Genomic DNA, 14,454 nt, shown 5'->3' on the forward strand with positions numbered 1-14,454 from the left:
ACCCTAGACGAGGGACTTCCTCTTATGAGAATTAAAAGTGAAAATATTAGAGTAAAATTAACATTAATTACACCAAACGACGCGTGATTTTGTCATGCATTCCTAACTTAATACCATTTCAACCAATATAATTATTCCTTATCTAATGCCCAGGGGCGCTCGTTAGCTTTTGGACGCATCGTAACCTTAGTGAGTGGCTGAGTGCTGTTTCAAAATTTAAATTGATTGTTTTTGAGAAAGATGATTAGTAGAAACAAGGTACAAAACGTCAGAACTGAATACTGGGTAACATCCCATTTATTATTTGATTAATACAAATCTAATCTAAGCAATCTATTAAAACAAAAAATGCAGATATTCAATTATTGTGGTAAGCCAAGAATTACACATACAAAACAAAAATGCTCTTTTTTTTTTTTCTTAGGGGAAAGGGGGGTTATGCTATAAAACAATGTGTACATCTCAACTACATGAAAAGAACCTTCAATTACACCAGAGCAACACAAAACCAAGGATATAATATAAAGAAATCGGGTGTATGAGACTATCGGAACTTTCAGAAATGCCATCCCTAGTCGAGCTGTTGCTTACTTTTAGTCCTTTTCATCTTTGCCTTAAAACGCAATTTCACAAGTAAAGTTTTCACCGTATTTACGAAATTACCAATAGCCATCAAAACCAAGAGAAATCCACAAAATACAACCTGCCAAAGGTACAAGTACAAAAATGCTTAATATAATCGTATTATCCCTTCCTGGAGAACACACGGACACAGAAGGTAGCTCACCTGCCATTCAGATACAAATCCAACAAATGCTGTTTGAAGCAACAATGAACCAACATATGCCTCGAAACCCTGAAATTTTAGGCAGATTACATAAATTCAAGAGACAGTCTTCTTCGTCAAAAAAAGATAGTCTTCAACCAAGGCTGATCTTTGTCAAAAATCTTAGGATACAACTCATCCTTTCATTCACAAGCATGCATCAACATTACTCATGTCAATCTCACTTAATGAGAGAAATAAAAATATAAATTGATTGCCTTCTCTTACAACTTTTAATCCAGCAGTAGCTCAGTATCTTAATATTCAGAAGGGGCTAGATTGAAGAAGGGAAGGGAAATATCTCTTCAGAATAGAAACAAACTTTCATATTTCTTCAAATTCAGCCTGATAATACAGCCAATAAAGCAAACAATATATCCCTCGCACTTTAAAAATCCCAAATAAAGATAATTTTTCCCACACTCAAAAACTGCGTTACAAACATGGCACCAGTAATTCAAGGGTTAAAAAGTAGCTGTATGAACAAAACATCACAACTTTTGTAAAATTTTATGATCCTCGCAACTGAAATTAACTCCCACTTCCCCAACAACAAGATGACAGGCAAAACCAGCACCAAGGAATGACATCCTTCAATTTATCACACTTTCACAAGACAGATACCAGCCATTGACATTGAGAGATCAATATCCTACAGAGGACTCCTTATCAACTATAATACCAATGTATCATTATTTAAATTCTTGATTTTTATTTAGTTATTTTTTATTTTTAGAAGAATTTTTTCTCTGAATGCTATGTCTGATAAAGGAGGAGAAAGCATGATTGCCATGCTGTTCTCTATCCGGATTAGGGTGGAGTTGGAGTTTTTGGCAATAGAATGTTGGAGCCTGGAGGTAGTGGAGAGAGTGGGAGCTAAAATATAAGTCATTAGTCTGGATTAAGGCTTTGATTGATGATGAGTTTGGTAAGCAGAGAAAATAATTTCCCAAAGCTACATATGGAGTTATGGACTAATGGATTCCAACGAAACAATTCATTGGAGCAATTGTTATGGTATCTTTCCCTCTATAGCTATAGTTCATGATCCCCTGTTCCCCCCCCCCCCCCCAACACACACACACACACACACACACACAAAAAAAAAAAAAAAAAAAAAAAAAAAAAAAAAATCTTCCCTACTTAAATCACCCAATATTTGCAAAGTAAAAGCCTAACCATGTCACCGTGTTCAGAAAACTAAGCACTGTAACACCAAATGAAATTTGAAGCTTTTATTTTATACTACATAATATTTATCCTTTTAATTTTATTACATTCAGGCAGTTTTTAATCTTTATCCCTGATAGTTGATACAAGTCATACAACATGCAGCAATTTACAAATATAATTATAAAAAATCTCTCAAAAACAGTAACATTCCAATTACCTGCAAAATAAAAAGTATAGGGCAAAGCAACCAAAGCTGGCCATGCTCTCCTGCCGTTTCTCCCCACACAATATCCATTCTCTTTGCCTGAAATATGTCAGAAGGTAACAGTGTAAGACTACTACACCATAGAGAGAGAGAGAGAGAGAGAGGTGACAGCTAAAACAAGTCCCCCAAGCCTAACAATGGGATACTAAAAGATTGCTAGACACAGGCCCCCACCCCCCCACCCCCCCCCCCCCAAATCTAGTGAACATTATAGCAGTCCACCACTCCACTCGTAGAAATCCCATAGGAATTTCAGTTATATTATTTTCTTAAGACATCATTGATATATCCCATTGTTACTAGTGAAATTCATAATTTAGTCTCAGATTATTGACACGTCACAACTCACAAAACTACTCATTGCTGCATAAAATGATAACCAATTAACCATATTAGGCGTTGAGGCATGCTCAAGAGTAAACTTAATAATTTATCCCGTAACTGAATGGTTGAAGTACAATATGCAAGGATTCAGCCTAAACCCGATATCCGCTTCACTTATGCTAGAAGGCCCAAGAATTAGCCAGAAGAATGCTGAGTTGGAAGGTTGTTAGAATCAGTTTTGGGGAAGAGGGTAAAACAGTAATCTATAGAAAAGTTTGTTATGAGATTGTTATTTTGGCTGCCAATTCTGCCATGCATTAGCTGTATTTAAGTTTGTTTTATGGCTTAATTTTGGGGTATTAATAGGTGATTGGGTTAGGGGGAATGCATCAGGAGATTAATTAAGAAGTTTGTTTTGGGAGAGGTCTTTCCTCTCGAAAAAAGGCTTGTATTGTTGAACACTCTGTTTAATAATACTACTATCATTCCCTTGGCTGCCATTGTTTCTATCTCTTCTAGCTTACTAACTTGCTGTTTTCATACTAATCTCTAGCACAATATAAGCCAGGTTATTCCAATTCATCAATTCAAGCTGTAAACCTACGACAGCCATGACGCAGAACATAAGAGCTATGAGATGTCCCTCCCATGAACCCTAAACCATTATTATGATCAATTGACCATGGACCACAAGCCCCTTTTATTTTTATTTTTTATTTTTTATTTTTTTTATGACTACACACAGAAGAGATATAGATTATGTGATCAGAAAATCAGTCTAATATGTGAAAAGTGATGAAGGATGAAGCCTATGAACTACGTGAATAACATTACATCAGAAGCATAGTATAAGCCTTACTGGGAGCTCTATGGTGTATGCTAAGATTGGCTCTTTAGTTGCAATGATTTCATTACACCAATTGTCATTTATCACACTTCTCGTCAATCTTTACTACAGTGGCACGTTAGCTGGAACATCTTTGAAACAAACACCTTATGTAATTGCAATTAAAGTAGGATGATTGAGGCTGCACACCTAATACATGCGCCTGTTCCTAGGTATCCATGGAGCCTAGACACAATATAACATGCAGCCAATAAAGTCTTAATGGAATGGGTGTCCAAGCTTCATGCTACTAACAAATTCCTGAACATCCAACTTCACATATTCAAGCGAATTCAGGGAATACTATCAATAAAAAAAATTAAAAAAATAAATAAATAAAAACACATACCTTTCCAAGTGCAATACGAGTGTACAACCTCTGCCGTTGATATCGGTTTTGCAATAACATTGCAACTCCTTGCATCATGGCCCATTGTAGAAAAAGTTTTACCCCTCTCTGGATGACATTGACCATGAGTTAGAAAACAAACAAGAAATAATCAAGTTAAAAGCTATAGGTTGCAATAACGACCAAGCCCCTCGACACACATATCTATACTCCACTTTCTGCGAGAGAGAATAGATCATCATCAATAAGGATGCGATACAGCTAATATAGTTCCCTTCAAATTATACAGCTCCAAATGTATTCAAAAAGACACATAACAGTTCCAGGGAAAACAAACAGATTTAATTCATACATGTCCTTGAAATGCAATGCATTGTTCTTAGGGAAAAGGTACCAAAGGGGGAGTCCCCTGTCCCTCTAAGGTCCAACAAGTTCAGCAAACTAATAGCAGATTCTATACAAATTCATGTATGTAAACATAAAACATCCCATGCAGAAGTCAATAAAATTAATAGTTCATTGACTCACGGCCTGCTCATAAGTTTGCCATAAAGATTCACTTGTGTTTGGTAAAGCTAACATCACTCTTATCAGGACACCTAATAGTTTGAAACTATGTAACACAGAAATGGAAAAGAATTTTCATTTTGTAAAAAAACAGAAATGGAAAAGAATTTTCATTTTATAACTCTATCATCAAAGATAGATTTATAAAATTGCTAGTTCAAATTACATTATCAACATGATAGAAAAATACATTATTCTGCACTCAACTCTCTCCCACTGGTCTGCAGTTTTTGGGAAACTCTATAATACTGTAAAATAAAAAAATAAAAAAAAAAGTTGGGGAAATTTGTTAAAAATCAAGTAGTTAAATATACAGCAACAAATACACCACAGCAGGATCTCAAGTTGCAATATCAAATATACCATATACATGAATCAGAATCAAGCTGTCACATTAGGCTTATCAAATAGACCATGGAGGAAACATTTTAAGTCTTGTTGGTGTAAAGCATGTAAAAATGAGATATTCAAGTTCCATAGACGAAGTTACAAAAACAAATATCTCCAATCAAATTCTTGAGTATTCAAGTTGAGATTCTCAATTGCATTCTTTTCTCTAAATTTTTTTCTTTTCCTTCAAAAGCATTGCTTCTGATAGACCTTAACAGTGAAGAACGTTAGAATATGCAGTTGAATATCCACTGATGTAGCAGATCAAATCATTCTGTTACAGATGAGATGTGAATTTCATCACTTAAGCATCTGTTAAAGAATGGAATAACATGGTCCATCAAAAAAAGTATATATAAAACCATGAAGCACCCTAAGAAGACTGACCTGCTTCTGTGCACAATCAGGTTGGCCTTTAATTTCCCATGTAAGGCTCACAAGGGCCATCACCATTGCACAATAATGATGATATATCCACCTGCAAAATTAAAACAAGGTTACTAGAGTCATCTTTTAAATCCATTTACCTTATAATGAACTTTGCAAAGCTAATGGAACACAAAGAGAAGGCCCCTTTCCTTTGGATTCTTGGAGGGGGGAAATGGAATATTAAAGGACAATGCAAATAGAAATAACGGAAAAATGCTACCAGTGAACAGAGAATCACCGTAAAAAAAATTATAAAATTTGTGATTTTACTGCTGATATGAGCCAAAGACTCCCTTGTACATATAAATCAAAGTATTAATTGATTTTCACAGCACAGCAAGCTCCCTAGCAAATCCTTTACGTAATTTCTTTCAAGTCATAGATTGCTGAGCAGTTTAGTGTACTTGGTTAGGATATAGAAGAATAAATCAAGAAAATGATTTAAGTAGCTCCATCAGATCTTATACTTGCATTTTGGCTTTGGTGCTTCGATATTATTCAAGGGTTGTTCAATTTAAAGTGTTCCCCGGATCTTCCCAGAGTTATTGGAAAGAGAGATTTAGATAATTATATATATATTTGTAAAAAAAAGTTTTATAACAACTTGCAAGATTAGACTGTTAAATGCCTAGGTAGCATCAGAAAGTTGGCCAATTAGAAATTAGTTCAGTTACATTTAAGTATTTAACCACTCTTTAAAATGGTCTTCAGGCCTTATAATTTTGCTGAATGAATCTCATATACTGCTGGCATATACGGTGCAAATATTGCCTCTTGTTCTCATCATTGGTCTAATAACACCCTATGTATTAATTGGGTAGGGGGGGGGGGGGGGCGGAGGATCAGGGAAAGCCACCAGTCCACATTAACAAACAAGACAGATTTAAGGTCTAAAATCTATCTACATTACTTGGATAGTTGGATGTAAGATATACAAAACAACTAATCCATGATTTACCGTCAATGAATAATCTTTAAAAGGGCAATGCAGCAGCTAATAACTACAAAGGGCCAACAAATAACATCAGATGCTTGGATATCACACAGCCTAAAAAACTTCCATTTCAACTAGACTCTTAAAAGACCAAAAGATAAGGATTGATTATTTATCCTCATAAAGATATTAGATATTCAAAGTAAGATACAAAGCTGATCACACCCACCTAGTTGATACACAGTTCAAAATAAGCAAAATCAATTCCCAGTCATCAAATAACCCGCATACAACAATGTGTCAATAATGGCTTTCTGGTAAATAAACCCATAGACCTACTAAATTCCCTGTTTTCTCCCTTTCTCACTCTCCACCTTCTAAAGTTCTATCCTCGCCAATTTCTATTTCCCCAAGTGATCAATTGCAATTTTAAAAACCACTAGTGTCACCTTTCACTACATATATCACTTTCAATAATTATCAAGAATACACTCGCTGCAGCCCATAGGTGGCTTGAATCCATAGACTTGCAATTCCCAACAACAGAAACCAATTCATCACTGGTATATCAGTATACAGTTGACATTGATTACCGCCAAATTTTTGGGGAAATAATCCTTTAGCATGCGCAATAGCCAAATATCACAATTTGTTAATTGAATAGATAGGTTTATAGGCTTTCGCTAAGATTTTAGTTTAAATATGTAGTTTGATTTCTTGTAATCTATCACTACATTAAAACAGCAGTTATATATATACACCCCTTCTTTTTCAGTTCGTAGTTTGACTTATATATATATGTATACCCCTTCTTTTTCACAAGTAATTGTCGATAGTCATTTCTTTTAGAGCAGTCGCAAAAAGGAAACAAGCTGAAATTTTTACCATTGAAATAAAAAATAAGCAACATGAATTTATGTAAAGATATATCACATCTATCAAGGTGACAAACATTCCTTATAGCCGAGGAAAGGAAATTGTAAAGAGCAAAGAATATATGACCAAGAGACAAATCATAAAAACATAACATAGCATTTCAACATATCTATTGTCACTTGGCTTCCCTCAAATAGCTAAAATGGGAGCTGATTATATCAATCTTAGGTGCATAAAGGTAGCCAGTAAAGCTCTCTCTGAGAAAAAGTGGAAGAAGGAGCCAAAAAAAGAGAAAAAATGAAAAAAGCTTAACTAGCACTATTTCTAAGATACAATCTAAGCTAATGATCAAATTTAACCTCATCCCATTAGGAAGTTTTGACTATAAGAGCACCATGAACTGATACAAATAAATCCATTAAAGCAGCATCCAACTCAAGCAAGACAATCTCATTAGAGATTTAGAGAGCTAAAAGGAACAGAAACAGAAACTTTGAGGAAAATGACTAACTAAAAGCTCAAAAACTCAAATTTCTATACTATACAAAACAAGCAAGCCAGCAATACACAATCAACTCATGCACAATTTAAAGAGTTAACTTGAACTGGAAGGCCCCAGCAAAGGAAAATAAATCAGCAAGACTTGAAAGAAGAAAAGGCAATTACCATGGACGAATATCACTCCCGTTCACTCTCAAGATATTCTCTCTCAAAGCCAAGCCTGTGTAAAGGAATAAAAGCCAGGCCTGACAAAGTACAAAAAGAGCATAAATAAAATTAAGCAAACTATGAAATAAAACTGAGCTAAGTAGCTGAATGTAGCCTGTACCTGATAGAGTTGAACTGGAAAAGCAGGCATGCAGCCATCCCACATCCAAGATCTAAGAATCAGTAGTATAGATGGAAAAAGAAGAAACAAGTAGGCAGTTCTATCCTGCTCAAACAAAGTGTACAATAATTATTAAACTATACCCCAAAAGATCTTTAGATAAATAAAATATTTAAAAAATAAATATATAAATAAAAAGGAATGTTTGAGAAGACAAAAGGACAATAAATGGATGCACTTTACACATAAATATAGCTATCCATTAGCAGAATGGGATTCATAGATGCAACACATTATACAACATGAAACGAAGTAATTTTTATTGCAACACAACACACAAAAGTAAAACTCTCACTTGAGACCTTTTGACTATTTATTACTCATGCAATTGTAAAAACCAGATTATGCACATGTGAGGTCCACAACCCTGACCAAGGTAGGAACATCTTCGCAAAATTGGGTTAACACTATGTTAGTACAGATTTGTATAATTACTTTATTATGAAAACTTCCCTTAGACCAACACTATTGTATGTTCTTTGGTCCTTAGCTATCCATTTCAAACAAAAAGATAATTTAAGATTTTGCAACACTAAGACAATCTCATGATCTCATCATCATTCACTAGTTTCACACTTTCACTGCCACCAACCATAAAGTAGGATATGTCTCTTCCCACCAAGTTGTATATAGCCCCACTTAGCACAATCATGTACATAGAAATAACAATACAGAAATGGATTTTTTATTTTAAATAGATAAATAAAATGCATAGATATATAACCATAGAAAAATTAACAATTTTAAACATAAAAAGGAGAAAAACTATGTTTTTTTTTTTTTTTGGATAAACATAAGCTCAATATGGATCCAGTCCAGTACCACAGTATTAAAAAATAATAATAAAATTAAATATAAATAAATAAAGCATCAAAATCAAACACAGATGTAACAGTTGTCTTTTTTTTCTTAGAAAGGGAGAAAAAGTGATAAAACATCAAATGTAAACGTAGACCATTGGCTTGTAAATTTAAATTGCTAAAACAAGAGAATACATTAGCAACTTATTGTCTACTTAACAAACTATGAGTGGCAATTTAGGGTGATCATCAAAGCTAAAGAAGTTCAAATGATGTGATGCAAATGACATTAGACATCTAGAAACCAAAAGTTGTTAATCCAATTTCTCTATCTCTTCCATCTTTTCTTACACCCCTCACCAACCATGTAAGCAAACCCTCCTAGCAAGTAGCAAGAACTAACTTAAAATCCATTTCAAAACCATTTTTTATTTTAATAGACACACGTCGCCAACAAAATGAAGTAAACAGCCAAATCACATTCAAAGATTAATAATCATGCAAGTACAGCTAAAAATAAGTAAAAAGAGGTTATCGCAGGTAGAGCAACCACTACATAAAAATAAAAATACGGAGTAGAAAATTTTGGTACTCCAGTGAAATACATAACACTCACAACCTTCCTCCCCTCTGACCTCATTTTTCTAAATTTTCTTTTTTTTATAATTCAAATTAGATTGTCCATTGTTTCATGCACCTTTTTCAGCCTTTTAAAGGGTAACAAATTTAGCTCTCGGTATTCAAAACAACAATGCAGTGTGTGTGTGTGCGTGTGTAGAACTTACTTTGTAACTATTGTACTCCTCTTTGACTTTCAACTGGACATCCTTCCTGATAGCTCGCACATTAATAGGACCAAGAAACCTCTTTAAAAACCAACCTATCAACAAGAAAATCTCATAATTATTCACCACAATAAGCAAAGAATATAGAATCAAAGTGAGAGAACAAAATGACACACACTCTCAACTTTGCCAGGAAGGAAAGATGAAGCATCTCCATCAACCAGGATACAGTTTGCTCTATTCAATTCATCCTCAAGCTGCACCAAAGAAAATTTATTAATTACATCAACAAACAACAAGAATACCAAATCAATTCAACTCTAAAGATATTGATGTATAACCTTCTCAACTAGCCTGGGATCCATGCTATTTGTGAGAGAACTGATGGAGGAACGAAGCTTCGCAATGGACTCATCGAGTGAACGAGCACGTTGTCGAAGTTCTTTCTCTTCCCTCGATGACGTCGAAATGAATGATGCTGCCGCTTCTTGCAATTCCTTTGCTTGCTCCACCACTCTCCCCACTTCCTCTTCAATTGTTGTCTCTGATTGCTTTGTTTGATCCCCCATCTGAGCGATCAGTTGAAAAAATTGTTTAAGTTCCGTCTATACTCAAGTGCCCTTTGATTTGAGCTGGAAAAAAAAACAAATTCAGAAAGAAAAACAAGTATAAAGGAAAGGAATAAAGCATGATTGTCCAGGGTGTTCACATTGAAAAGTAGAGATAAAATTGAGTTATTTTTGTTCCATTGGTGACTGCTAGGTTGAAGGAACGGGGAAATCATAGTGACATTATGCCTGATTGCGTAATACTCCTAAACTACATAGACATTAAGCCCATGATCTACCAAAAATTTAACAAAACCACCAATACATCAACATATAAGCAATAAGCATAATGTCTTAAAATTCAATGCACACTCCGGCAAGATTTTCACTTAGCAAGACAGTTTACAATCTTCGAATTCGCTATCTGAATACAGTGTAATGGTAATTCACTGTATAACATAAGAATAAGGCTTCTTGATAAATCCGTCTATTACTCTATAATATACATTGATAAGCTCCTTACCACTAACGCCACAAGGGCAGGTGATGAGTGTCGATCTCAGGATTCCGGGAACCGTGAGGGAAACTCTAACCAACCGAGTTACTCAATCATAAAATAATCAATCCTTTCAAAATCTACACTCGAATTCATTCGCATTACCGACATTTACGACCCGATACCAAACATTTATTTTTACCATTTGCCAAAAGGCAATGGCTTTCTATATTTCTCAAAAGGTAAAGTTAAATAAAGTAGGAAAAAAAAAATTATGTTCAGTATTTTCTCTAGTGATTATTATTCATTTCTTTATTTTCAATTTACAGAAAACAGTACGAAGTACATCATACTACATAATGTGATAAACACAACATAAATCACAAAACTTACATTAATTAATTACTCAAAATTAATAAAGAACTCCAACTAATTTGAGCATATAATAAACATTAATTTTAGAAATCAACAACCTAAAACCAAAAAATCAATAAAATACCTAATCTAATAATAATAAAATAAAATAAAAAATTAACATAGATGAAAAGTTAATTACCTTTGATAAGAATTAGGAAGAATGATAATAATTAGAAGAAGAAAAATCTAGTAACTTGCGTTGCAACCGTCCGCCGGAAAAAGAGGTGGTCGGATGTCACAAACTCGCCGGGATTCCGTCGGAATACGGCAAACACCGGCGTGATAAAATCGAGTAGTGGAGGTGAGAAGACGAATGAAGAGGAGGAGAGAGAAAGTGAAAAGAGAAGTCTAGAATGTTTTGTGTGTTGAGTAAGTTGGGCCTTGGTTGAGTTAATTCAGGGTCATGCCATTTGGACTTCTTGATTTCACATAATTCATCTATCAAAAGTATTTGCTTATTTACGTATCATATCTTCAATTTTGGGTATATCACTATATTGTGGTCCCAAAATCTTGGTCACCCATTCAACATATTTAAGCCAGCATTTAACCCTCATTATTTATTTCCGCCCGTTTCTAAATACTCGTAGGTACTTGGAACATTTGTGTCTTTCGTTATTTTAGTGATTGCAACGGTTGATTTTTTGGAATGGGACGGCTATTATTTCATTGTCTCGGCTAATTATGGAGTACATCATTGGCGTATTGATTAGTTCGTTTCAGGTCATTTTACTGTTTACAGGTCTTCTTATGCATATAATGTGCACACGTACATTTGATAAAACTGACTTGTATCTGATATGTTGACTCGAAATATTCGATTTGAAAACCAAACTCTAGTAGAAATCACTTGATCCAATTTGAGCTAACCCGAACGGACTTGATAACCGATGTTGATAGTAACGATTATTTTATCAAAATATGCATATTGGCAATAGAATAGAGAATGACTTGACTCCATCCAAACGTATTCAAACCCAAAATCAACTCAAAATGGCATGACCTGAATTGACATTATCTAAATAAAAATAAATCGAATGATCAATAGTTATCTCTGTGCGCAAACACATTTGGTGTGAGTATCTATAAACAAAATGAATTTATTTTTGTTTTTGAACTATCAAAGTTTAATGTCACAACAAGTGATTCTTCTGAAGTATTAAGATTGTTCACACTTCCATTGAATGATTCAACAATATGTTCAAATTTTCAACAAGAACTTTCCATCTTGGTTACAACACTTTCTCAAAAGCTAGCCTAGAGAATATAATGTAACGCCAACCACCTACAACATAAATAAATCTAATTACTTCAAAAGCGAACCTAGAGAATATAATGCAATGCCAAACCACCTACAACATAAATCTAATTACTTCTTAAGCCTTGAGTAGGTGAATTGAATTAGCTAGCAAGTAATAGGAAGAGAATGTTGGGAACTAATTCTTCTACCTAAAAAGTAAGTGCTTTATAAAAAATACTAATTAATCCTTGTTAATTAAAAAGAAGACTCCCTTAAAAAATTCTAGCATATTTTACATATTATCAACATTAGATTAATTATTTTTTTCTTACTCTTATTTATAAAGAGTCATGGGACTAAAGATGTATCATCCTTTCATTCATTCATAAAGAGTTCCAACCACCATCACCACCAATTCACATTCACTATACGTACTAGTAAGCTTACTAAAAGAAATTAAAATCATGACAACTTCTACCAACATTAAGAAAATTGGCAGTGAAGCATTTATGCTCCTGGAGCAATTTGAAGAGCAGAGAGGACAAAGGCTAAGGAACCAAATTCATCGTCGTAAAAACTACCAATTTCTCTATGATTACCAAAATTATCAAGTCTTTCCTCGAAGAGAAAATACCATGGACACTTTTCAAGCAGCTCAGAAATACGGTGGTTTCATGATATGTGAACATCGTGCAAGGAAATCAATGTTAACTAGGATGGATTAGCTCCTTAAAAGTGCCATATTGAATTATACTTGTATCTCTTTTAGGTGTGTTTGTGTTAACAACTCAGTCGATATGTTGTTTGTCTTAATGTGTCTCTTTTAACTTGTATTTTACGTACATGACGGTGGATCAATGTTGATTACTCCGTACCATTATTCGCATTCTATATCAAGTGATAATTGTTTGGTCAGTGGTCCATTTTGATTCAAATGTATTGCATCATCGGATCATTCACTACTCGATTAAAGCATGGAATATTACATTTTTGTACACTTTGGTGGACAAATAGAGCTAGTAACCTCTTCAATGTATGATTATATGTATACCGTACCATAGCCGTATCATACATAGCGTATGGCTTCTGTGGTTTAGAAGTTAGCTTATGTATCACTTGTATTGTTAATTCTTAATCAATTTAATTCTTAATCAATTAATGAAGCTAAAGTGGTTAAATCAAGCAGTCAAGCACTAATGTTTGAAGTCTGAAAACGTCAATTCAATTCCAAACACTATCAAGGCACCAACGGTCCATTGGGCCCTACACTAAGAATAGTACGTGTGATACGGTCCAACGAAATAAATACCCTAAACCCACACATTTGTTTTTCTGTAAACTGTAAAGATAAAATTTACAAAATTCCTCATCGTAATTTTGCAAGGGTTTTTTTTCAATAATTTTCATAAGTGGCTGATCATACTGTGTGGCCAGCCATAATAGTGTTATTCGGTCAGTATTATATGGGTTACTCAATCAATGTTACTGGGGTTACTTTGTCCGTGTTATAGAAGTTACTTGATCAGTGTTACAGGGTTATATATACGTCAGTGTTATAGGGGTTACTTTGTTCTTTTACAACCAATCACATGGTGTGGCCAACAGTACACAATACAAGCTATTTTTTTCCTTAACAGATTAGTGTATATGAATCACGAAGAATTGAACTATAAGTACTACGGTATTATATTTCTTCATTAGTACGGTAGGATGGAACTAATTTATTGATATTATATATCAATAAATTTAGTTCCATTTTAAATATTTCATTAGAGGCCAGGAAAGTTATATGTGATATCATGTTTTGATTCATCTCAATGTATAGTTTTTTAAATATCGACATATATGCATATCATAGTTGAAGATATTGTTAAGTATAAAAACTGAACTTAATAAGCTTCAATAATCATCTGAGTTGGCCTGGTCCTTTAACAATTGTTACTCAAATTTATGAGGTGATAATTGTGCAAACAATTGATACAAATACATAGTAAAAAAAGAAAAATTAGTAAGCATCATTATTTATTTTTCAAAAAAAAAAAATTATGACACGCGCTATTTTTGAAGTAAAATGAAATAGAGGAAGTATAATACAAGTATATAATATAACATAGAAATCTAAGAAATTTAAAAGGGTTCTAGTCTTCTAGATGCATGATCATGCTAAGATATCCTAAATTTTACTAGCTAGTAGAAAGTTGTCGATAAGATCAGTGTCTTGGAGCTTTCAAAGAAAAAAAAATCGTATCTTGGAAAAAAA

At 33.8% G+C, this 14,454-nt stretch overlaps 1 protein-coding gene across 1 annotated transcript; it reads right to left on the reverse strand.

The window, feature by feature from the left end:
• Nucleotides 1-259: 259 nt before the first annotated feature.
• Nucleotides 260-11,387, reverse strand: LOC110693612 (transmembrane protein 120 homolog). The gene is made up of 11 exons (XM_021870752.1): nucleotides 11,094-11,387; nucleotides 9,835-10,125; nucleotides 9,672-9,750; nucleotides 9,494-9,588; nucleotides 7,849-7,953; nucleotides 7,686-7,765; nucleotides 5,168-5,258; nucleotides 3,824-3,931; nucleotides 2,217-2,303; nucleotides 788-856; nucleotides 260-703 (listed from the first exon to the last, which is right to left on the reverse strand). The coding sequence occupies exons 2-11, from the start codon at nucleotides 10,060-10,062 to the stop codon at nucleotides 572-574; spliced, it is 1,074 nt and encodes a 357-aa protein (XP_021726444.1). The 5' UTR covers nucleotides 10,063-10,125; nucleotides 11,094-11,387; the 3' UTR covers nucleotides 260-571.
• Between the last annotated feature and the right edge of the window lie 3,067 nt (nucleotides 11,388-14,454).

This window comes from Chenopodium quinoa, unplaced genomic scaffold, assembly GCF_001683475.1.
Source record: "Chenopodium quinoa cultivar QQ74 unplaced genomic scaffold, ASM168347v1, whole genome shotgun sequence".
Lineage (NCBI taxonomy): Eukaryota > Viridiplantae > Streptophyta > Magnoliopsida > Caryophyllales > Amaranthaceae > Chenopodium > Chenopodium quinoa.

Excerpts from the sequence above, each read along its gene's own strand:
- LOC110693612 (XM_021870752.1), bottom strand. The coding sequence starts at position 10,062 with ATGGGGGATCAAACAAAGCAATCAGAGACAACAATTGAAGAGGAAGTG. Across the intron at positions 9,589-9,671 it reads CCTTCCTGGCAAAGTTGAGA|GTTGGTTTTTAAAGAGGTTT; the intron begins GTGTGTGTCATT and ends TCTTGTTGATAG. Across the intron at positions 704-787 it reads GATTTGTATCTGAATGGCAG|GTTGTATTTTGTGGATTTCT; the intron begins GTGAGCTACCTT and ends TACCTTTGGCAG.